Source organism: Arvicola amphibius, chromosome 13, assembly GCF_903992535.2.
Source record: "Arvicola amphibius chromosome 13, mArvAmp1.2, whole genome shotgun sequence".
Classification (NCBI taxonomy): Eukaryota; Metazoa; Chordata; class Mammalia; order Rodentia; family Cricetidae; genus Arvicola; species Arvicola amphibius.
Window position 1 is genome coordinate 53,179,387 of NC_052059.1, and position 24,755 is coordinate 53,204,141.

Genomic DNA, 24,755 nt, shown 5'->3' on the forward strand with positions numbered 1-24,755 from the left:
AGCTTCATTGTTTCTCCGGGCAAATAAACACCAAGAGGCTTCTAGGTGGGTGGGTCATAAAAAGAACAAAACATCCTTCAGAGCAGGAAAAAATTCTTTTAACTTTATTGCGTTTGCAAAGAAATGCTGCAGTTGATCAGCTGCTGTTCGACGGCTTACGATTTTTCCAGCGTTAATTATAGGGTTTATGCTAATTAAAGTACCCAGTGGAATCCAGCAAGTGCTAAGGAGGAATGTAGAAGCGTGAGCTGTGCTTCGGGACAGACTTCCTATGAAGGCACAGGACAGGCTCCTCACTCGGCCTCAGTTGATGTAGTCATAGCCTCCCTGCCCTTCCAGCCACTCTCCTGCAGTGTGGTCAACTCTTCCTGAGTCCCTTTGGTCCTTCTGTTTCTCCTCAGAGACCAGTACGGTGATATTTGATTTGTCTAATCCTGACAGGAAATAGATTAACCTTTAGCCAATTGATCTATAAGCCAGTAGAACTGTGGAAACTAAGTCTGTAAATTCCCAAGCTTCAGTCTTCAGGTAGCGCCATCCCGGCCTCTGGGCTCTCCTGTGGTTATGTGTCCACATCTCGCTTACACTTCAGGGTCTTATCTCTTTCTCCCAGTACCCGCCACGCTTTCCTAGATGCTGCTAGCCAAATACCTTTTACATCACCCCAGCCGCTGTCAATGACCCCGACCTCTTGCCATCATGCCTGCCCTGCCCGGCCCTGCCCTGCCCCTGGCTACTGGTTCCCTCTAGCTTTATCTCATTAGCATCTCTACTAGTGCACTGTGTGAAAGTAGAGAGCTTGGGTTTATCTCTTGTCCATCTCTGATTTTCTTCTGTCGGCTTGAGAAGAAGCAAGAACAATACAGCTCACTTAGTGTCTGTTTCCTAGGTAGAAGCCATCACATTTGATGCTAATAGATCCAAAGTTTGAAAAGTCTAGAACTCTTAACTAGTAACCACTGACAATAGAGCTAGTGGCGATTTGTAACCAGATAGCCTGGACTGGGTGCAGTGACTAACCGACTGCAGGTCTTGTGGGGAAAGACACTCAAGATACAGTTCTTTCTCCGAAGACCTTCCTGGTCCCCCACTGTGAAGAGCAAACCTCTGAGGATCGTGGTCCTCTGAAGCCATGCTTTCTGTCTAGTTCCCAAGTGGCTTCTGAACCAGTCAAGTTAGGAATGAATTAAACAGGTTCCTGTAGCTGATTTAGCTGAGAAAGCAGTGGTCCTGTGCATGCAGGGTCAGGACGGGCATGAATTTGTGACCATGCGCTTGAGAGAGGAGAGGGTAAGTCAGGGAGCAAGACCCTGGCAGGAGGGAATGAAGGAGACTCCTCAGGCTTAGTAATTTGGTTTAAAGGGTCTGCTAAAAATATTTATTATTTTTAGCAATCGAGATGTAAGCTACTTACTATTTCAGTCATAATAAATTATGAGACTGTCTTAAGTTTTTATTTTCGGCTTAGGAAAAAGAATAAAACTGGACCGGCCAGAGCACAGTGCCTCGTGCTGAGGCTGTTGATCCTATCAGTTGACTTTATCGTGTAGGTGGTGTTTGCACTTGGTGAATCCACTTGGGTACCAGTGAGGAGCAGTCAGGGTGCCGCTGTCTCCAGACAGTGTTTGGCTGCCGGAGACTGCTAAAACCTGCCGTGAGAGACCAGTTACATAGCTAAAGGGGATCTGCATGGAAAATAATGATCTTGGCTGGACAGAGAAATACGCCCGTGTCTACATTCACTAGAGAAACACGCCTGTGTCTACACTCACCAAAGAAATACACCCGTGTCTACATTCACCAAAGAAATACACCCGTGTCTACATTCACCAAAGAAATACACCCGTGTTTACGTTCACCAAAGAAACATATCTGTGTCTACACTCACCAAACAGAGACTTGTATTTGAAAATCAGTTTTAGTGACCCCAAAGATCAATAACAGAAGTCAGAAAGCATGTCTGGCTGTGCTGACGAAACCAGCTAGAAACATCTACGTTTCTACTTGACTGCACACTCCCAGTTTACTGACAAATGTGTTGTTGTAGACAGTTGGCTGTGGGTCTGTTTGCTCTGTTCAAGTGGAAACAGCATCTGAGCCAAGACTAACCCTAACCCTAACATAGTTCCTCAGTGTTGGCTTTCTGGAACACGTCAGTGACAGACACTTAGGGCTGGGCTTTCAGACCCCACGGCCCACAGCACAAGGCCTAAAGTCTGGAGTCTTACAGCTCCCGGCTTTCAAAGCCAAATACTTACGTTCTAGGTGCTCAGGTCAGTGCAAACTCTGGGCTCGCAAAGCCACAGGCTTATGGCTTTCTGCCTCCAGACCACAAGCTTTCTGTTCCAAGCTTTCAAAACCAGAGGTTTAAGCGCTGGTATAGATGCCCAGGTGAGAGACTTATTGTTCTGGGGTTTTAGTGTCAGTAGGAAGCACCCAGTTAATGTTCTAGGCTCCCAAGCTTCAGATGTCAGGACTCCAGAGTTTTTGACTGTGGAGGTCCTCTGAAGCCCTTCCAGTGTTCAAGGCCTGAGGGGTTCACCATCTCGCTCTCAGGCCTGTTGCCTCCCATAGCCTAGGCTCTCCAGTTTTCTGTCTTAGACTTCTCTCTGGAGTGCTTCCATTGCTGAAGAGCACTCGTGACTACTGCCCTCATTGCTGGGATTGAATCCCAGGCTTTTGTCTGCTCTTTATGAAACTAGCTCCTTCACTCTACCAGTGAGAAACAACGCGTAGGCAGACGAAAGACCACACTCTACTTCAAACGGTATTGAGGCCAATGTCACAAGACTGCTGTGATGGTAGATTTGGATGCTTAGTCACTGGGAGTGGAATTGTTTGAAAGGATTAGAAGGATTAAGGGATGTGGTCTTGTTGGAATGGGTATGACCTTATTGCAGGGAGAATGTCACTGGGGGTTGTCTTTGAGGTTTCTGGGGGCGGGGTGCCAGATGCCCCCTCTCTCTCTTTCCCTGCTGCCTGAGGATGTCAAGTTCTCAGCTCCTCTCCAGCACCATGCTGGCCTGCCATCCTCCCTGCCATGATATTAAAGTCTGACACTGTAAGTCAGGCCCCGACTAAATACTTCCTTTTAGGAAAGTTGCCCTGGTTACAGTGTGCCTTCAGAGGATAGTTGTGCACAGAGGAGCAGCTTCCCGACTGAGAATCAATACACAGATAGAAAAGGGCACACGTACTTGTGCACAACTTCCTAATTCCCCCCATTTTGAGCTTCAGACATGCTTCAAGACAGCTTTTTTGCTGAGTCATCAGGGAAGTTCTCTGCCCTGCACCCACGATTAGATGAATGGGGTCATCACATGTCATTGAGACTTATCTTGGCTACAGTAAAGTCTCTCTGTAACTGCTACAGGCTGTCTGGAAACAGTCATGAGTGGAGGAAGGCCTCCCGAGAACAGCGCCATTGCTTCGGCTGCAGCCACAGCCGTGATGGTTTCTGCAGCTAGCACAGTTTCCTCAGAACATCCAGGAAGAGTTCAAGCTATTGTCCCATCACCAAGGATCAAAGAAGTGGCTGCTTGATTGACAGCTCCCCAATCAAGGCCACTGGGTACAAGGGAAGGGTCAGCTGTCTGTCAAATGACCGGGTGGGTTGGCCATAAAGGCTTTGGTCATTTGAAAGGAGGTACATCAAAGGAAGCTACCATAAAGGTCATGTGGCGAGGCTCAGCCAAACCTCACAGTGAAGAGGCCCTGGCCAGATGCCCTCAGGGAGACCCCAGCCCCTCTGAGCTCATGCTCACCACTCCCTTGATTACTATAATGCACCCAGCCTTGATTGACAGCTTGATTCTCTCCAGCTGAAATTAAAAGGTAAAGTCGAGGAGAGAAGGAAACCATTGGGTAAAGGACCCTCGCTACTGGATGTCGTTGTCATGTGTTAGCTATCTTCGAAGTTATATGTGCTTCTGTGGGCCAGGGAATTGTCTAGACCTTTTCTCCACATTTTTCCCCTTCCCTCCCAAGTACAGCAGTTTCTCTCTCTGTCATTAACCCAGTGTGTCAGAGATGGGTGGCTAACCACTATCAGTCCCCTCCTGTGACCTAATTATCTTGCTCGCAAAGAGAATTATCAAGCACTTCGTTTTACTGCTTGCTACCTTTGCACACTTGAACGGTGAAGTCGACCTGGACGGATACTCGTTTATGGGATATGGATTTTTCTCTTCCTTCTTTCAGACTCGTGTCCGTCAGTCCTGATCCCTTTCCTTTCCTATCCGTTCTGCATCTGATTTAAATACTGTCATTTTTGCTTAATGTTTACATTTCTAGTTATTTGTGGTTAATCCTTGCAAACCATTAAAAGGCAACCCTCTAACAAATCGAGATAGACGACCTGCCAGATGCTAGCTTGTGTCTGTGTTATTTGAGCCCCATTTGACAGCTTGTCTGCTGTGACTGGCTGAGACTGGGAACTTGATGCAAGAGCAGGTTACAGTTGCTCTACACATCAGGTTAGGTTGCGGTTCACTATTACAGTGACATTAGGCCACACTGTACAAGTCATGGCCTCAGTGAAACCAGGGGAGGAAAATCTCTTCTAGTTTGTTCTATTTATTGAGTACATCTCTACACTTTGGGAAAGGATCAGAAATCTCATGTAGAAACTATATCCACGTGTAACACCGTCATTCACACTGAATCCTCTGTGTTTCAAGTAAAGTAAGAACATCAGTCAGTTTCTTGTCACCGTAGCAAAATACCTGGCAAAAGGAGCTGAAAGGGGGAAAGCCCCTGTCCCTCAGTGTGGGGACGGTAGGGTAGCAGGAAATCCAAGTCCATCCAACTGGAAAAGGCGTGGTGACAGGAAGTCCATGTCCATCAGAGTGGGGAGGACTTGGTGACAGAAAGTCCATGTCCATCAGAGTGGGGAGGACTTGGTGACAGAAAGTCCACGTCCGTCAGAGTGGGGCGAGCGTGGTGACAGGAAGTCCTCGTTCATCAGTGTGGGGAAGGCTTGGTGACAGGTGCATGAGACACTGTTCACATTATGTCTGCCTTCGGGAAACAGACAAATGAATTCTGCTTCTCAACTCTCTGTCCTCTTTTTGTTAAGTCTAAGATCCCAGCCTGTGGGATACAATGGCTACACCCAGGGTGGATTTTTCCACCTCAGTTTAACCTTTCTGGAAACATCGTCATAGATGTACCCAGAGAGCACCTGTCTCAGGTGACTCTCCATCCTGTCAAGCTGACAGGGAAGAGTAGCCTTCCCAGCAAGAGCTGGTAGCTTGCCTCCCTTGAATGAGAAGTTTCACCCTCAGGGTTACCTTAAAGATTTGGCGGGTGGCCCTCACGGAGCTTGTCTGAACTAACTCTGTGAGATAAATTCAAGCGCTCTGTTAGCCTGTCAAATTAGTTGTGGCCTTATCATTTCCATCCAAATAATTCTTAAAGATTGATTAGTTTGCTAAGTGTTATAAAGTATCATTTGATGTCACTGGATAACTTCGGTAAAGTTATTTGTAGTAGTGTCTATATTGTTTACAGAAAAGAAAAGTCAACCTTCAGAGCAAACACTCTGACTTGTTTCTGCCATTAGTTTTGCTTCTTAGTTTCCCAGGGCTTTGGAGGTGTGAGGACCCAAGCACAGACAATCCCTGCAGCCCATCCCGTCAATTCCTGGATGTAGTCGACGGTCTTGTTTCATTTGATCTCACTCTCTGTGTGAGTTGTGTTCCCGATATAGGTAGTTTCATTGAGTTTAAAGGGACCACAGTCATCAAAGAACATAATAATTACAGTGTCCGGTTCCAAATACTGAGGAGAATGCATGGCTGTCTTATGGAGATACTGCCTGTGTTAGGAACCGTGCTGATCCCTCGAGAGCAATGTCCCCCTAGGATCTAGAGTCTAGGTGCTCACAAAAACCCTACTAGCCACTGATACTTCTTGATTTCATTAATAAGGAAACCGAGGCATGAGGCTACCATTTTCTGGTGATAACACAGGTAGAAAATAACAACGTTAAGGTTCAAATACAGAACTTAGTTGCAAAACCCTTAGCCCTTAAAGTGTACAGCACACACCAGGAAAATTTAAAGGCAAAAAAGGTGTCAAGGCTAAAGAAGTAAAGGCCAGCTGATGTCACACGTGGACCAATGGAGGGAGACTTCCAGATAAATCCTTTAGCTTTTGTCCAACTCATAATTATCATTCATGTCTGTAAGGTACCATGAGGTGCTTTGACTTATATCTGTTGGGGCCGTCTAAATCGTACAGAAAATTTCCTCTGTGTTTTCTCGGGAGCAAATGCTCACCTTGATTAACACACAGCACTTCACATTTTCACAAAATCTGCCCCCCAAATCCCCACAGTCATCATATCGGCCTTTGGGGGTACACACATTTGCTAGTTTTCTTCCTTAGTAAAGCCAGGTGCTATGAGCACAGCTTTAAGATGAGTTTGGAGTCTTTGCTCCTCCAAGCTGCTTGTTCTAGATAAACCATGTGCATTTATCTAGGAAGCCATTGAAGGCACTTTCTACATCAATTCTAATGAAAGCGATGGCTCTTTAGAGTTAAAATACCGAAGGTTTCCTTTAACCCTTTGTTTCCCTGCAGTGTCCTAGCTAGTTCAGTACTAGCTACACACCTATTTCTCTCTGCATTTAAGCAAAAATTTGAGTGCAGAGCTAAGGCTCCAGCTGAAACCGGCTAGGGTGAATCTTCAGTCAAAGTAGCTTTTCTTGTAACAGCCTGCTGCCTGCCGTAAGAGAACCAGGGAAACACTCCGATGCGCATGAGTGCGAGGCTTGGACCCTTCCCTTCTAGAATCCGGAAGACAGAAAAGTGATAAGGAACATCATCTTTGAACTTCTGCAGTAAACGATCTCTTAAGATGTCTTTTAGGAGAGAGTAGAGTTTATTACCAATAAATATGTACAACTATTTTTTTTCTCAAGTAAAAATAAAAGAAGGGCCTGCAAGATCAGTAGGTAAAGGTAAAGATGCATGCTACCAAGTCTGACAGCTTGAGTTTGACTCCCAGAACCCCTAGTAGAGAGGAAGCCAGCTCCCACGGGGCTGCTCTCAGACCTGTGTGAGTGCTCAATGGTATTCATGCACCTCCAATAATAATAATAATAATAATAATAATAATAATAATAATAAACAACTTAAAAGCGTAGACACAAACCTCTATCGCAAAACAATGCAGTGGGAGAAGGCCCACTGGTGTCTTTGAAGTATATGGGGCATTCCGTTTGTTCCAGGATCTGCCTGTGACCTTTTACCTACACAGTTTTTGTCTTTCTACGAAATGCAATACAGAAACCCAATTGGGAAATGCAGGTGCAAAGCTGCACTTGGAGGGAGTGGCTCAAAAATAAAATACTGAAGAATCTGTCACTGGCTTGACTATTAAAACAAAGGCAGCTTGGAGTCACCAGGACGCTGCCTCAGGTTCCTGGCATCTAAAGCACAGGTAAAGAGAGCAGTGCCGACCAGAGGAACTGGGATGGACAAGCAGGCTCTGGACTTCCGTGTTTGTCTACACTGCATTCCTTCTCGTGGGAGATGCTCCGGTGTGACTTCTCTGCTTTTGATGTGCACTTGGTTCAGAAGCAAAGCCAGGTGAGAACAGTGCTGGGCGCGGACTGGAAACAGCCCTGAGAGTGTTTGACAACAGCGGTCTGAAAGACAGGGGGAAGTTTGCTTCCGCTTCATGCCCTCAGCTGTCTGTCCTGGATACAGGCTCAGAAGCTTGGCTGGCCAAGTCTCGGCTGCTAGTAAGCAGCGATGTCAGTATTCACACACACACACACACACACACACACACACACGCACGCACGCACGCACACGCACGCACATGCGTGCGCGCACACACAATCACAGACGGACAGACTGACTGATTTCTTAGGGACAACATGCAAATTCTTCTATAACCCTTTGTTGTCATTCACTTGAAAACTGATGCTTTTTTCTGGTTAAACTAGCTTTACCGATACGGATGGAGATAACTATTAAAAATTTCCACATAAGTTTTGTGATATAAGTTTCCAAATCACGTTTTGGTTCCCCGTGTTCAGGTGCACCAAGTCACCCACATGGGTTGCCATTTGGTTGGGACTACAATCAAATCTGGTATCAATGAATTATCTGGTCCTCTGAACAAAGCAAGTCTCCCGATCTCCAAATGTTGGATGTCTTCCTGTGTACTTTGTGCTCTTAAGTGGTTATTTTTCTTTTTAATGGTATTTTATAGTCTTCATTGTACAAACATTGGCGCCATCAGGGCTCTGCTTCAGGTCCCCATGGAAGGAGCAGTGTGGTTCTAAGTGCTTTAGGCTTTTTGATGACTTGCAAACAGAATTGCTCTTTCCTTTTTCTTTCTTTCTTTCTGTTTGGTTTGTTTTTAAACAGGAACACTCTATGCCTAACAGACATCTACATGCCTCCCAAGTGCTGGGATTAAAGGCAAGCACCACCACACTTGGCCTTCATATTTTTTCTGTTCATTGCTAACACTATGTAAGATATAACTGACTTTGCTTATTTATCTGTATTGTGCAAATCTGTTGAACTCTCTTGTTCTTTCCCATCATTTTTAGTAATGCTTGTGGTTTTCTGTATACAGTCATGTCATTTGCAAACAGAGGTGGTTTTCCTTCTTCCTTACAGTTTGGAGGCTAGTTAGTTAGTTAGTTAACTTGCTAGCTAGTTAGTTAATTTTCTTTTTCTTGGTTAATTCTTTTGGTCAGGTATCCAAATACTATGCTGGGTAGAAATGGTAACAGTAGACACTCTTGGCTGCTTAGTTTTTGAAGAACCCTGTTTTCCTCCCCACGTACAATGTTAGCTCTGCGATGCCCTGAGTGGTTTCGAGCATCTTGAGGAGGATTCTTGTTGCTTCTTTGTTTTTATCAGAAAAAGAGGCTGTATTTGGTCAAGTGATTTTTTTTCTTGGCTTTATTGAGATTATCCTGTAGTTCTTTTTTTTTTTGCCTTCATTTTATTCTTATATTGGTTGATTTGTTGAATAGTTGATTAATTAATCAGTTAGCTAGATGACATCTGTGATTAACCCTTGCCTTCATGGAACAAATCCTTCCTCCTTGCCAAGTCTACAGGTCTGTAATTGTTCATAGTGTTCTTGTAAAACATTTTGTTTCACTTCCTGATCTTAAAAGTTTTAGACTGTTGTCCTTTTCCCTAGCCAATTTTTTAAACCACTGTTTTGTTCTATTGATAATGTGTTTTTTCCCTATTCTATTTCTTTGCTCTCAGCTCTAATTCTTACTTTATATCTAAAGTTTTAGAATGAAAGATTACAGTATGAATTGTTGATTTTTTTCTCTTTACATATATATATTATTGATTTTTATTGAGCTCTACATTTTTCTCTGCTCTCCTCCCTGCCTCTCTCCTCCCCTTCAACCGTCTTCCAAAGTGGCCATGACCCAATTTACTCAGGAGATCTTGTCTTTTTCTACTTCCCTTGTAGATTAGATCCATGTATGTCTCCCTTAGGGTCCTCATTGTTGTCTAGGTTCTCTGGGATTATGATTTGTGGGCTGATTTTCTTTGCTTTATGTTTAAAAATCACTTATGAGTGAGAACATACGATAATCTTTCTGGGCCTGGGTTACCTCGCTTAGTATGATGTTTTCTAGCTCCATTCATTTGCCTGAAAAATTCAAGATGTCGTTAGTTTTTTTTCTGCTGTGTAGCACTCCATTGTGTAAATGTACCACATTTTCCTTATCCATTCTTTGGTCAAGGGGCATTTAGGTTGTTTCCAGGTTCTGGCTATGACAAACAAAGCTGCTATGAACATAGTTGAGCACATGCCCTTGTGGCATGGTTGAGCATCCTTTGGATATATACCCAAAAGTGGTATTACTGGGTTTTGAGGAAGGTTATTTTCTAAATTTCTGAGAAATCGTCACACTGATATTCAAAGGGGCTGTACCAGCTTGAACTCCCACCAGCAATGCAGAAGTGTCCCCTTTCCCCACAACCTCTCCAGCACAAGTTGTCATCAGTGTTTTTGATCATGGTCATTATTACAGGTGTAAGATGGAATCTCAGAGTTGTTTTGATTTGCATTTCTCTGATGACTAAGGATGTTGAACATTTCCTTAAGTGTCTTTCAGCCATTTTAGATTCCTCTGTTGAGAATTCTCTGTTTAGGTGTGTACTCCATTATTTTTTTATTGGATTATTTGTTCTTTTGATGACCAATTTCTTTTGAGATCTTTGTATATTTTGGAGATCAGACCTTTGTCTGATCTGGGGTTGGTGAAGATCTTTTCCCATTCTGTAGGCTGTCATTTTGTCTTATTGACCATGTCCTTTGCTTTACAGAAGCTTTTCAGTATCAGGAGATCCCATTTATTGTTTTTCTCAGTGTCTGTGCTACTGGGGTTATATTTAGGAAATGGTCTCCTGTGCCAATGCATTCAAGTGTACTTCCCACTTTGTCTTCTATGAGGTTCAGTGTGGCTGGTTTTATGTTGAGGTCTTTGATTCATCTGGACTTGAGTTTTGTGCATGGTGATAGATATGGGTCTATTTTCATTCTTCTACATGTTGATATCCAGTTATGTCAGCACCACTTGTTAAATATGTTTTCTTTTTTCCATTTGATATTTTTTTGCTTCTTTGTCAGGAATCAGTGTTTGAAAGTGTATAGATTAATATCTGGGTCTTCGATTCAGTTCCATTGTTCCTCCTATCTGTTTTTATGCCAATACCAGGCTGTTTTCAGTATTGTAGCTCTGTAGTAGAGCTTGAAGTCAGGGATTGTGATGCCTCCAGAAGTTCTTTTATTGTACAGGATTGTTTTGGCTATGCTGGGTTTTATTTTTCTGTTTCTAATATGAAATGTCCTTCTTTGTCTGTTTTAATTGATTTTAGTTTGAAGTCTATTTTGTTAGATATTAGGATAGCTGCACCCACTTGTTTCTTAGGTTTATTTTATTGGAAATTTTTTCCCAACCCTTTACTCTGAGGTGATGCCTGTCTTTGAGGTTGAAGTGTGTTTCTTGTATGCAGCAGAAGGATGGATTCTGTTTTCGTTTCTAATATGTTAGCCTGTGTCTTTTTATAGGTGAGTTGAGTCCATTTATATTAAGGGATATTAATGACCAGCGATTACTACCTCCTGTTAATTTATGTGTTTTCCCCTTGTTTGGGATTTGTTGCTGTGAGATTATCAATTGTCTGTGTTTTTGTTGATGTAGTCAACTTCTTTGGGTTGGATTTTCCTTCTAGTACTTTGTGTAGAGCTGGGTTTGTGGCTAGGTATTGGTTACATCTGGTTCTGTCATGGATATTTTGTTTTATCCTTCTAAGGTGATTGAAAGTTTTTCTGGGTATAGTAGTCTGGGCTGGCATCCATGCTCTCTTAATGTCTGCATAACCCTTGACCACAACATTCTCATTGTCTCCAATGAGAAGTCAGGTATAATCCTGACAGGTCTGGCTTTATATGTTACTTGGCCTTTTTTCCTTTGCAGCTTTTAATATTCTTTTTTTTTTTTACTCTGTATGTTTAGTGTTTTGATTATTATGTGGCAAGGGGACTTTTTTTTTTTAAATCCAGTCTATTTGGTGTTCTGTATGCTTTTGTATCTTCATAGGCATCTCTTTCTTTAGGTTGGGAAATTTTTCTTCTATGATTTTGTTAAGTGCATTTTCTGCGCTTTTGAGTTGAACTTTTCTTTTTCTTCTATACCTATTATTCTTAGGTTTGGTCTTTTCATGGTGTCCCATATTTTCTGGATATTTTGTGTTAAGCTTTTGTTAGATTTAATGTTTTCTTTGACTGATGAGTCTATTTCCTCTGTTGTATCTTCAGTGTTTGGGATTCTCTCTTCCATATCTTGTATTCTGCTGTTCATGCTTGCGTTTATGGTTCCTTGTCGTTTTCTCATGATTTCTGTTTTTATAATTCCCTCCGATTGTGTTTTCTCTATTGTCTTTATTTCAGTTTTCAAGTCTTGAATAGTTTCTTTCATATATAGTTGCTTTTTCTTGGTTTTTTTTAAAGGATTTGCTGATGTCTTCCAATTTTTTGTTTGTCTTTTCCTCCATTTCTTTTAGGGAATTTCTCATTTCCTCTTTCAGAGTCTCAAACATTCCCCTGAAGTTTTTTTTAGGTCATTTTCTTCTGCTTCATCTATATTTGGCTGTTCAAGTCTTGCTGTTGTAGGGTCTCTAGAGTTTACTGGTGTCGTGCTGCTCTTTGTGGTGTTGCATGCGTCCTTACCTTGTCTACTCATCTTTTCCTCTAATTGGTGTGGTTGGGGCTGTCTGTGACTCTGGTGATCAGTCTTCTAGGTGCCAGTGGATCCAAGGCTCAGATGGTTGTTCCTCATGGTACAGTCAGTGTCACGGTTTTAGTTACCCCTTTGGTCACTCCATGTTCCTGGAAGTCGCTCAGCGCTCCCGAGATTTGCTCCGCTCAGTGGAGTTTGCTGTCTCAGGCCTGCTCTTGTCTAGGTTGCTGGCTCAGACCTGTTTCTGTAAATGTCCCTGGTCTGGACCTGCCCCTGTGGAAGTCCCTGGCTTGGGATTGGTCCTGCAAAGGTCTCTAGCTTTGATCTTCTCCCTCAGAGGTCCCAGACTAGGGTGCACCTGGACCCGCAGAGGACCTGGTTCAGGCCTACTCCCTCAGATGTCCCAGACTGAATCCCAGATCTGCAGAGGTCCTGGCTCAGGCCTACTTCCTCAGAGGTCCCAGACTCACACCCAGACCTGCAGGGATCCTGGCTCAGTTCTACTCCTTTGAAGGTCCCAGCGGTCTTTGGCTCTGGCCTACTCGCTCAGCAGTTGCTCCCTGTACTTGCTCCTGTGGACTTTGCTGTCTCAGGTCTTCCCCAGCCTAGGTCACTGGCTTAGTCCTGCTTCCGCAAATGACCCTGGTCTGGATCCGCTCCTGCTCCCATGGAGCTCACCATCCCCATTTTTCTCTCTTTTTAAAACTCAGTCATTTACCACTTTAAATAGTATAGTTTTTGCCATATTGTACAATTCTGATTCATCTCAAATTGTTTTCTAATTTCCTTGCCATCTTCTTCTGTCTTGTCTATTTATAAACAAGTTAACATACCAGACATTTGCAGAATTTTCCATTTTCTTTCTTCCGTGATCTCTAATTTTATTTCCCTATGTTTGGAAGATATTTTGCACAGTTTCAGCCCATTTCAGACTTGTCGTCACCCCGTTTGTGGCTGTCTCATACATACTGGAGCCTGTTGATCCCTGTATTGTCAAGCACCTTCCACTCTCTTTATAGTAGAGTCCAGATTCCTCACAGAAGTTAGTAAATTCCCACATGCGCTAGCTCTACCCAGCTGCCTTGGCATATTTCCTTCAACTCCTGGTCTCATTCTTGTTCAGAAAGTATTTTTGACTGATTTATTCAGATAAGCTTAGTTACTATAACTTCAGTAATGGATGTTTTAAGAACATGTGGAACAATCGGAGTGTGCATTTGTGGAAAGTTTTAGAATATATTGAAAAAGCTTGTGTTTAAGTGCTCACGGCAGCATTACCTAAAGTAGTTAGCTACGAGGGTTAACATAAAGATCACCAGACGGATGAACCAACTTATTATGATATATCAGGTCAGTGAAATACTTACTAGTCAGCCATTAAGAAGGAGTGGATTCTGACGCATCTAACCAAGTAGATGAACCTTGGAAATATTGTTAAGTAACAGAAGCCAGACACAGTGGCCACATACCATCGTGTAATTCCATTTAAGCAGAAATACATGGAATAGTTGATTTCATAGCAAAAGAAAGCAGCTTAATGCTTGCCAGAGTCTGGGTGAGGAGGTGCTTCCTTAGGGGATGGGAATTTGGGGGTATGTTGGTGATGAACATGTTCTGGAATTTGCCATGTTTGCCATATAACATGGTGAATATACTCAGTGTCTTTATCGCAGAACCTTGTGCGTCTGTTGTTACAGTGAGAAAGCGAGGGCCAGTGAGCTGGCTCAGTAGAAAAAGGTGCTTGCTGCCAAGCCTGGACCAGAACTCTGAGTTCCCTCCCCAGGATCCGCACGGTAGGCGAGGACTGGCCCCTAAGTTGTCCTCTTGCCTCCAGGTGCATGACATGGCAGTCATGCTCAGACACAGCACACACAGAGGCAATAGGGAAAAGTGAAAAAAATTAAATCAAAGAAAATAAATGTTTGCACAGTTTCAGTCAAAATAGAATTGTATCACTTCCCTCCTTCCCTTTCCTCCCTCCAGAAAAATCAATTTCTAAAATATAAATATGGCTTTAGATAGAAAAACAAACACAAAAATCTTATTCTGAAATAATGTTTCTATCAGTTACTATAAAAATAAGGATCAAAGTCTAGAATGAAGAAAATGTGAATGACTACGGCTTATGCTCATCCATCGTCAGAATGCTCAGTATGAAGTTGATTAAAAAAAAAAAACGGGCAAACCATGGCACATCTGGACTTCATATGCTGAACGTTATCATGAATTTTTCCCCCAGCTTAGATGAAAAGATAAAGCCTTTGCTCTGGGGCTGCTCTTCTCCCACTTAAACAGCAAGGGTCCTTTCTTTGTTCGCAGGTTTTCTTATCACTAAAGAGCATGGCTAGAAATCATCATCACCAGGTTCTAATTGTGCTAAACCTCTGTTCAACTCAGAGTTTGGTTGCTGATGGTGCTGGAAAGTCACAAAAGCAGTGGAATGGACTGTAGCTTATTCGAAGCATATCTAAAAGTAATACGGATAAAATAGTCTTTGAGAAACATTGTAAGACGTCTGAATTGCACTCACATTCCAGAGTTAGGACTAGAATTGCCCGTGCCAATACGTGGTCATCAGCAAGGAAAGGTACCTGATGCCACAGTGTGCAGAGAGATCATCTCACACAGCGCCAGCCAGATCAGTATCTTCATGTCCTAACACTCCTAGAAACATACAAGGCACTGGGAAGATCCTGAAAATAATAGCCCAGACCCAAAGCATCTCTAGTTCATCCATCGCTGTTCTTCCCCACTGTGGTAGCAATACTGATCGGATTATGTAATGTGCACTTGGAAAGTCGCAGTTTAGAAATAATACTAGAAGCCATGAGTTGTTTCTCATTTTAGCAAAATTCAGTAGCCTCTTTATTCTTAGGGATAAAGTGAGCCGGGCGGTGGTGGCGCACACCTTTAATCCCAGCACTCGGGAGGCAGAGGCAGGCGGATCTCTGAGTTCGAGGCCAGCCTGGTCTACAAGAGCTAGTTCCAGGACAGGCCCTAGAAACTATAAGGAAACCCTGTCTCGAAAAACCAAAAAAAAAAAAAAAAAAAGATAAAGTGAGTTGAACTTGAGAAGCCATATTTGTGCTTGATATTAGGTCAAACCACAATGTATATGTTAGCTGCTTAGAATTTATCTGCCTGTACAGAACTTGAGCCAATAATCCCTTAAACTGCAGTTTGCATGTATGTTTTATTCTAAGTGGCTGCGAAGAATTTAATGTAATGTAAAAACACTTGCATAGGCTGGGCATGGAGGGATGGATTGTCATTTAAAATGCTGTCTACAAAAGCAGCAAACTTGAGGCACAGAGTTTAGATCCCCAGAACCATGGAGACACTGGGTGGATGTGGCCGCCCACCTGCAGTCTCATACTGGAAAGGGGGAGACAAGGGATCCCTGGAACAAGCCGGCTAGCTAGACTAGCCATATGAATGAGCTCTGAGAGACCTGGCCTCAGTGAACAAGGTGGACAGCAATCCAGGAAGACTGCTTCAGTGCTCACACATATGCACATGCACGCACATGTGTGTGCACACACAGGTATATGCACATAAAAATGTTCACATACACATGTATGCATGTATACCACGTTCACATGGAAAAGGAAGAAAAGGCTTAAGTTCAATAATCTGGAAAACCTAGGTCTAAATATCTACCCAACTTACTGATTATTTGCATGGAAAAATGTTTGTGAATATATATGGCTTAAGTGTGAAACCCTTACTGTGGAGCATTATGCTAGCACTTGGAGAGAGGCTGGGGGCTGAACAGGTGCTGCTAGCTGGAAGGGTCTTGATGGGAGCTTGGGAAATGTTTTGCAGATGATCCTGGGCTCTCATTAGCAGCTCTCTAGATGATCTCACCATTCCTTCCCTCCCCCTGAGCTGGTGCGATAGGATAGGGTCGGGATAAGGAGATGTTAATTTGCCTCGTTTGAATAAAAACGGTGTGAATGCTTATTGGTTCCCTAAATAATCATCTTGGCACCAGATTTGCTTTAGTTGGATGGAAGACATGACTTCTGGGCATTTCTTGTAGAGCCGCTGTCATTTTCTGTGAGTTAGTAGTTAGGATAGAATTTGGCATCCCCCTCCCCGCGACCTCATGAGTTGTCATTACAAGGGGATATAGAGCTTTTGCTGGGTGTTCATTCTGTGGATAAGGTCATGATCTTCAGGGTTTGCATATTGGTCAAGCCCACAGTCCTTGCTCTGTCTCTCTGCTCATGGTAAGTCTGTCACAGCGGCAACGAAGCTGTTGTTTGTAAATATAACAAGGCTATAACCGAAGCTGCCCTTTGCTGGAGCTCTTTTCCATCAGCACTGCCACTGCACTGGAGGTTCTCAGTAAACAATCTCATCTCGTTGACCTACAAGGCCTCCTAGAGTCAATGCTTTGGAGTACTCAGCAAATACTCATCTGGCGTGTCTTCAGCAAATACTCCTTTGTTCCGCTGTTCATCAAGAAGCAGGGGTGTGCCAGAATCCCTTGGAGGCAATACCAATAAATAGTAAACAAGCTTAACAAGAGCCATTGCCTTGTGTTGTGTAAGGGATGTAACTAGCTGGGGAGGAGGCCAGCCTGCTGTACTGAAAAGACCCAAAACTATGTCTGCCAAAGTAAAACGGAAGTTTTGTGCCAGCCCAGCCATTTGGGCCAGGGAGCATTTCTGTTGGGTGAGGTCAGAGGACAGCTTCCCACCCTGGTGCTGGGCCAGCCTTACTGGTATGCCTCACCCATTGGGTGGCCTGCTTTCCCTACTTCCAGTTCACAGATCACAGTGGAGGGAGATCTGGAGAATGATTTGTCCACGAACTGAGATGATCCACATATCTCAGTTCCCACCCAAGCCCCTCCCCAGTAATTTGACCCTAGACATTGTCATACCTAGCTGCAAAGGAGGCTGGAAGTGTGGCCTCTTTCCAAGCCAGCCTAAAATGCCGTCGGTAGAATAACAATGAGCCGAAGTGAAGTGTATGGATTGTGGGGTGACAGTAGTGTCACAGAGGAAAAGAAAGGGGGGGGTGAAACCCTGGAGATGGCTAGAGCAGCTTTAGTTCAGTGAACAGCATCACCCAGCCAATGACAGCCGGGGGAATGGTCTGCATGGCCGGGTGGGAAGAGCAAACAGAGGCTATGGCAGATAGGGAAGATTTGGGAGACGTAGTAGTCACTTAGCTCATTGCTCTGACCCAGTGCCTCACAAAATGCAACTTAAGGAATTCAGTGTTTATGTGGGTTCATGGCAGGGGGTGCAGTCAATCGTGGTGCAGAAGGCGTGGCAATGGGACCAGCTCCTGACAGTGGTGGCGTGAGGCTGCTTGTTCACATCTCAGTGAACCAGAAGAGAAAGGGATGCTGATGCTCAAGTGGCTTTCTCCTTTACCCTTTTAGACCCCAGCACATGGGATGGTATTGCCCACAATCAGGGTGGGTCTTTCTCAGTCTTCTCACAGGCAAACCCATGGTTGCACCTCACAGATGCCCTAGGTGTTTCTTAATTCAGAAACAAGATGACAGTTCAAATTAGCCATCACATGAGAAATGGATTTTCTTCTAGGAGCCTGTCTGGGCCTGTTGAGTTCTGATGTACTTCATACCATGGAGACAACTAGCAACCATGGCTCATGTGAATTTGGGGTGTGGGCCATCTGAACCTGGGGCTCAGAAAAAGCATCCCAGAAGTCAGAGAGCCATGGGGTTTAATGAACTTCTTCATCTAGGTCTATAGTGTAAAGGCCAAGTTCCTCTCCGTGGGAAACAAACAGGCCATGAGGTGACCACAGTATTCCCTACAGTCCAGATGCCCAGTATCTGATTGGGTCCACATACCTTGGAGGAATGCCAAGCCCCTCAACTTCAGAGGGGTTCAGGGTCTGCAGAATAAGCCCCTCTTTGACCTACCCTGGAGAAAACATACTCAGGAAGGAAAATTGTTAATGCCAGAATGCAAGATGGAGGAATTCTCTGGATTTTTTACCTCAGTTCCCTCCTTTCCAGCCAGCCCTGTCTGAGAAAGGCCCTCTATTTGGAAGATGTTCCTGGTTGAAGGAAGGAACTTTTGTTTTTAAAGATCAAGTATAAGGAAGCAGGAGAGATAGAGGCAGGGTGATGTAGAGAAAGGAGACTCAGGAGGGTAGGAGGCCCAGCTTGGTTCTTCCAGCAGCTGACTCTGCCTGTCTGTGGCCACTCCTCCTGCTCACTGAGCCCTTTCCAGACTCAGCCATCTCTGTCAAACACCTTCTCTCCCTTCCTCAGTAATACCCAAGCATCGTTTGGTGTACCGTGACTGACTGCCACACCCATTCCCCATTCTTAGAGACTGCTTTGCAGATTCCAAGGTCCCATTGTCTCCCCCCCCCCCCACCGCCAACCATGTCACCCCAATGAGGCTGATTGGGCTGAACTACTTTTGTGAAACCAGTTTCTGTGAGGAGTGGGCTGATTTGCCCAAGTCTTGGGATGGCTGTTTCTCTTGAGGAGAGCTGGCCTTTGCACAAATAGAACAAGCTGCATTTCATCTAAGTCTGCCTATTAATTTGTCTAATTTCTCACAGGTATTCAATGTGTTTGGTGTTCTTAGGGTGGGGCATGCTGCATGTCATGGGGACATAGCATGTCTTTGACAGCCACGGATGGTCCCGTCTGGCAGCGGGGCAGTACTTTGGCTGCTTAGATTGGTCATTTGAGTCCTCAGCCACATCTCAGCCACAGCTTAAGAGAGAAATTCTTCCACGTAGCTAATGAAACCTCTTCCACTCCTTTTTTTTTCCTCTTGGACTTTGAAGTTTAAAAAAAAATTGTAAAAAAATGGGCGTTTTAAAGCAGGAATTTGGGAACTGTTGTGAGGACCAGCTGATACTGAGCGTCGGGTTCCATGGCTTCTGTAACCTCTAGACTGTATCAGTACTGCTGTGGAAAATGAGGGAAGCCGACAGCCATAGCGTTCCCGCAGAAGGGGTGGCTTGCTGTGAGCGTCACCTTAGGTAATCCATACAGACCAACATGGAGAGCTTTCTGAACCATACCATGTGTTGAGGGCTGTGTGTCCCCAGTGTTATGGGGGTGGTGGGTGGCATATGGGGCATTTGGGGATACAAGGTGCAGGTGGAACATGAAAGAGGGTGGGGTACTTGAATACCTTCAGACCTCTCAAGTTGGTTTTCTCCACTTTTATTTCTATCGCGTCAAAGCAATTGCTGGGGATACATCCACCCGCTTCAGTGTGTTACGTCCAGCCTGCAACCCACAGGCTGGGCATAGCCAAGAATAACGATGAATGGGATCCAGCAAACAAACAAATAAACAACCCATAAACTTGCTTAGTGACCGGATTACACAGTTCTGGAACGGGACCTTGGTGGGTGACAACGCGGTGTCACGAGATAAGGTTGGACGTGCCTGGAAGCCTTCCGAGTCCGTGCTCACACAGGGTGTGCTGACCTGTCCCCTTCCTGTCACTTTCAGGTACCAGCAAGGTGAACCTTGTGAAGATCTCATCCACAGCCTCCAGCCCTCGGGACACAGCCCTGGCTGCTGTCATCTGCAGCGCTCTGGCCACAGTGCTGCTAGCCCTGCTCATCCTGTGTGTCATCTACTGCAAGAGACAGTTCATGGAGAAGAAACCCAGCTGTAAGTCCGCCCCATCTCCCCCATCTTACTGCGAACTGGGTTTGTGAGCATTGTCACACAAGAGTCCCCAAGAGGCCTGGGTAAGACAAGTGTCACCCGCTATTTAGGATCCAAAGCACAGGAAAACAGGCCTCTGCAGGATTTGGAGGCCTCATACGGATTCTGACAAGGCTGTGATGTACCCAGGCTACAAAGCAAAAATAAAAATTATCTATACCCCCCACTCTTAACAAGTTATTTTAAACTGTGTGTGCCTCTGTATAAGAAGAAATAGGAAGCCCTCAACTTACCATCGTTCAGCTTAACAAGTTTTTTATGTTACGGAGGTCTGATAGTGTATCTGTTAAGCCATCTGTTTCCCACGTTCAGCCCATATGCAGTAAATTACTTGGGCACTATTATGAAACAGGCTGGGCTGTAGCTTGGCAATAGAGCACTTGCCTAACATGTGCAAGGCCCCAGGGTTTAATCCCCAGCACACACAGAAATGTGGAGACCAGAGGCTGGAGAGATGGCTCCGTGGGTAAGAGCACTGGCTGCTCTTGTTGAAGAAGGTTCCATTCCCAGCATCCACAAGGCAGCTTGCAGGAATCTGGAAGTCCAGTTCCAGAGCAGCTGGTGTCCTTTCCTCACCCCCATGGGCACCAGGCATGCATGTGGTGCACAGACAGACATGCAAGCAAAGCACCCTTAAACACAATAAAATAAAAATAGTTTCAAGTGTGTATGTGCATGTTTGTGTGGATGAATAACAGCATAGGCTTTGCGTTGATTGATTTTGCCCACTGTAGGCTAGCAGAAGTTTATGATTAAGTTATTCTAGAGCAAGCACTAATGTTTGGAAGAATGGCACACAGAATGTCTTTACAGTGAGTGTCTTGGGGTAAGCAGAAGTATATAGAATGGTGTTGACTCCCAAAAAATACGAAATGCCAGGCTTCTTATGGAGAAGTGTTAACTATGGGTGTCTACTTTCCCCTAGGGTCTCTGCGGTCACAGGACATTCAGTACAATGGCTCTGAGCTGTCATGTTTTGACCAGCCTCGGCTCCGCCACTGTGCCCACAGAGCATGCTGTCAATGTCACCGGGACTCAGCCCAGACATATGGTGAGTTGGGCCACGCAGGGCCGGGAGGAACCAGGAGTGCAGAATAGGACTGCAAACAGGGCATTGCCAAGTCCAGCTCTTACACTTGAGTACGGGTGGCGGTGGGTCACGGGTTGATTTTCCAGTCATAGCAGATCCGTGTCAGTGACTCTCCTCTGCCCCACATTGGTCTGGGTGCCTCAGGTCTCTTTAGTATTAAGAAAATAGGAGTTTCCACAGAACCCGGGACTGTGTTAGCAGCTGTCTAGGCAACTCGGCCTTTCTCATTTGGAGTCGGTTTCTCTTACAGTCACTTCTGCCTGCTGTGTAGAGGTGGGGCTGACATCCTTGTGCCTCAGGCAGGGCTACTGTTGCTGGGATGAAACACCATGACCAAAAGCAACTTGGGAGGAAAGGTTTTATTTGGTTTACATATCCGGGGCCACAATCTATCAAGGGAAGCCAAGACAGAAACTCAAATAGGGCAGGATCCTGGAGGCAGGAGCTGATTGCAGAAGCCATGGAGAAGGGCTTGCTCCTCACAGGCTTGCTCATCCTGCTTTCTTAGAGAAGCCAGGACCACAGACCAGGGATGGCACCACCCACAATAGCCTGGACCCTCCCCCACCCATCACTAATTAAGAAAATGCCCTACAGGCTTGTCTACAGCCCCATCTCACAGAGCCATTTTTTTCAAGGCTCCCTCCTTTCCGAAGATTCTAGCTTGTGTCAGGTTGTCATCAGACTCACCAGCACACCTTGATTACCTGGTTAGTTCAAACCGATCACTAATGTGACTGGTTTCAATGACTTTGTGAGAAAGATGGATGAGGGATGTCCACACCAGGCCCTGACCTTGCCCGTCTCTTGGTCTATTGCTGGGAACAGTCATTAGGAAGAGCTGGCCCAGGTGGAAGTGTGCCTCTGACCCAGACAGGTGAAGGTGACATGACTTTCTCTGCCCCCGGCTCATTGGCATCAGCCTAAGGTTTCTACTTCATGTCCAGCCCCAGGCCTCCGCAGGTGACCTCCTGCACATAAACCCACATGGCGAACAGTATTTCTGGCGTCAGTCTGGCTCAGGAGCCCTCTCAAGTGTCCTCAGTTTCCGGTTTGTCTGGGTCTAGTGCCTATGACAGTAACAAGTCATCTCTCGGGCACTGTTATCTGTTTTGAGGTACTTACACTCCGGGCTGGTCCGACTGGCCTCCTGGAATTGCCCAGTGTCTCTCTGTAATGCTGCAGGATGGCTATCTCAGTCCTGTATGTCACACGTGGAATGAGACGGTTTCACCCTTATCCCCCCTCCAACCTTCCTGACGGGTCTCATTGTGCAGCCCAGGCTGGCCTAAATCCTCCGACCTGCTCCAGCTGTGACGCCCATGCCCAGCTGTGCCTCTGTATCTGAGGTTTGCCTCCCTCCTTCTGCTAAGCAGTCACCTGCATGGGATCTGCCACCTTTCCAAGGGAACCCAGGCTTAGCTGGTGTGAACAGGAAGGTTCAGGAGGAAAGCCCTGGGCCTCACGCTTTTCTGCCTTTCCCAGGGCCTGTTCACCTGATTCCATCCTTGTGCTGTGAGGAGGCGCGCAGCTCTGCCCGTGCGGCCCTTGGCTGTGGGCTGCATTCTACTGCCACCCTTCAGGAGAGGTAAGTGCTCCTCTAGTCAGCGGTGTCATGTCTGCATGTGTGTAATCTCCTGGCCTAGCAGCTGTACGGTAGACTGTAGAGATCTGCTTCCTAAGCATTACCAACGACTCCCAGCTTCCGGGAACCCGAGGGGAGAGATTCCCCTCAGGGGCTGCAGGGCCTGAGGGTGCCAATAGCCTGTCTGTTTTCAGGTGCCTTTCTCCCCACATTCGTACGTTCATGTTCATGACATTTCTCCATTTCCACAAAGCATAAATGCGTGTTTCTCCGTGTAAGTATGTACACACAGTGCAGGTGCCCCGGAGGCCGACTACGTCACATCCCCCCTGGAACTGGAGTTACAGGTGCCCGTGGGTCTCCCCATGTGGGTGCTGGGAACTGAGCTCAGGTCCTCAGAAGCAAGTGCACACATGTGCTTAGCTGCTGAGTCATCTCTCCAGCCTCTTCTGCCCCTGACATTTCTGTTAGGTCAATATCTCACTGGCGCACTGTTCTAGAATAATAATCCAGAGAGCTCGGTTAAGACCTAAGAAAATGCAGGTATTAGACATTGGATATGCTTATATTAATTAGGAACACATACAAAATCACTTTTAAGGTCAATGGAGTAGCTGCGGTTGCCACACTGAGGGAAGTTTAAAGCAATAGTTAGCACTGGAATTCTCAGTGTGTTGGTATTGCAACCTTAGAGCTGAAATTATAGCTGAAATGCTGTTCTGTGCTAGTGGTTTCTGTCAACTACACAATACTCACAGACCTTCCGGATGTGTGTTCAGAAACACAGCTTCAGTGGCGGACACAATGCCAGCTTTCTTCGGGTCTGTCTCCCATTCCATCTGCGGCGAGTTTTCTGACGGCTGGCCACTGATGCGGAATCCTCTGGGCGGTGACAGCTCTCTTTGTGACTCTTACCCTGAACTCACTGGAGAAGATATTAACTCCCTCCATCCAGAAAATGAAAGCTCAACATCTCTGGATTCCAGTGGTGGACAGGATCTGGCTGGAACAGCGGCTGCAGATTCCTCTGGAAACTTCACAGAAACTACTGACTCACCTAGAGTCCGGGAGCAGACCCTCGCTCGAGATGTTCAAAGGACTCCAAGCCAAGGAAGTTGGGAAGGCAGCGGCAATCTGAACCTAGGCACGCCTACGCCCTTCCAGGTAAGACAGTGATGGGTTTCAGAGTGAGCTGGGCCGTGGCCTGTGCTAGACTGCAGGGGTCCAAACTCTGTTCCCACTGTGAAACCTGGGGAAGTAGATGAGCAATAGGTGTAATTTATTATTTCTCATGTGTTACAGACGACTGTTCTACAGTAAATCCCAAGTCTTTTTTTCCTAACCAACAGAAGCATTTTATGAACGCACGAAGGACACTCACACCTTAACTTGTCTTCTTACATCTGACTGCAGCGTTGGAGAGCTTCCTGATGGACAGCTGGCTAGTGATGGAGGCGTCTGGCCATCTGCCCCATCTTCGCTGCTGTCAAGCGATAGTCTTAGGCTTGACATTCCCGGGCATTTATTCTGATCTCGAACTCCTCTTTTGCTCCTGTGCACTCGGCCACTGTCACCTGCTTGATTGTGCTGATTCATTGTTGAGTCTGGACAGAAGCGGACAGGGGGTAGCGGCCCGGGACCAAGTGCATGGAAAGGATCTCCCTGCACAGACGTCCCAAATCAGGTTCAATGTCGGGGCGGTCAGGAGCAGAGGAGAGTAGATGTGGGGGCTTCCTGAAGCCACAAAGCAGGGAAGGTCTCAGGAGACCTGGCCCTCCCTCTACGTTCTCATCTGGGAGAGGATGTTACCTGGGCTAACTTGGCCCTCACGTTCATCAACACTTCCTTAAATGCACTGCTAGCAGAAATGACAGTGAGAGCTCTGTGTAGCCAGGAGAGATTGCTTGCTGGTCTGGTTTTGACCCAGCCCATAATTTGTACAACACTGATGGCAAAGGGTAAGAAAGGACTCGAGAATCCCCCCCAGTTGTGCAGAAACTTGTTGAGAGAGAGCTGCTGAGTAAAACTTAAGGGGCTGAGGAAAGGAAGCTGCCCAGAGCGGAGACCAAGCCCCATGTCTGCCCAAGGAATGGCAGAGTACAGTACTCCACAGGAATGAGTCCTACCCATTAGCACCAAAGC

At 45.6% G+C, this 24,755-nt stretch overlaps 1 protein-coding gene across 1 annotated transcript in view; it reads left to right on the forward strand.

Annotated features, from left to right (window-relative positions):
- The window catches only part of Tnfrsf19 (TNF receptor superfamily member 19), a 71,554-nt gene extending 47,621 nt beyond the window's left edge, over positions 1-23,933 (forward strand). Inside the window, 5 exon segments of the mRNA XM_042054081.1 lie at positions 19,717-19,881; positions 20,864-20,989; positions 22,514-22,616; positions 23,393-23,777; positions 23,916-23,933. Of these exon segments, the coding sequence (XP_041910015.1) occupies positions 19,717-19,881; positions 20,864-20,989; positions 22,514-22,616; positions 23,393-23,777; positions 23,916-23,933 (797 nt within the window).
- The last annotated feature ends 822 nt before the right edge of the window (positions 23,934-24,755 follow it).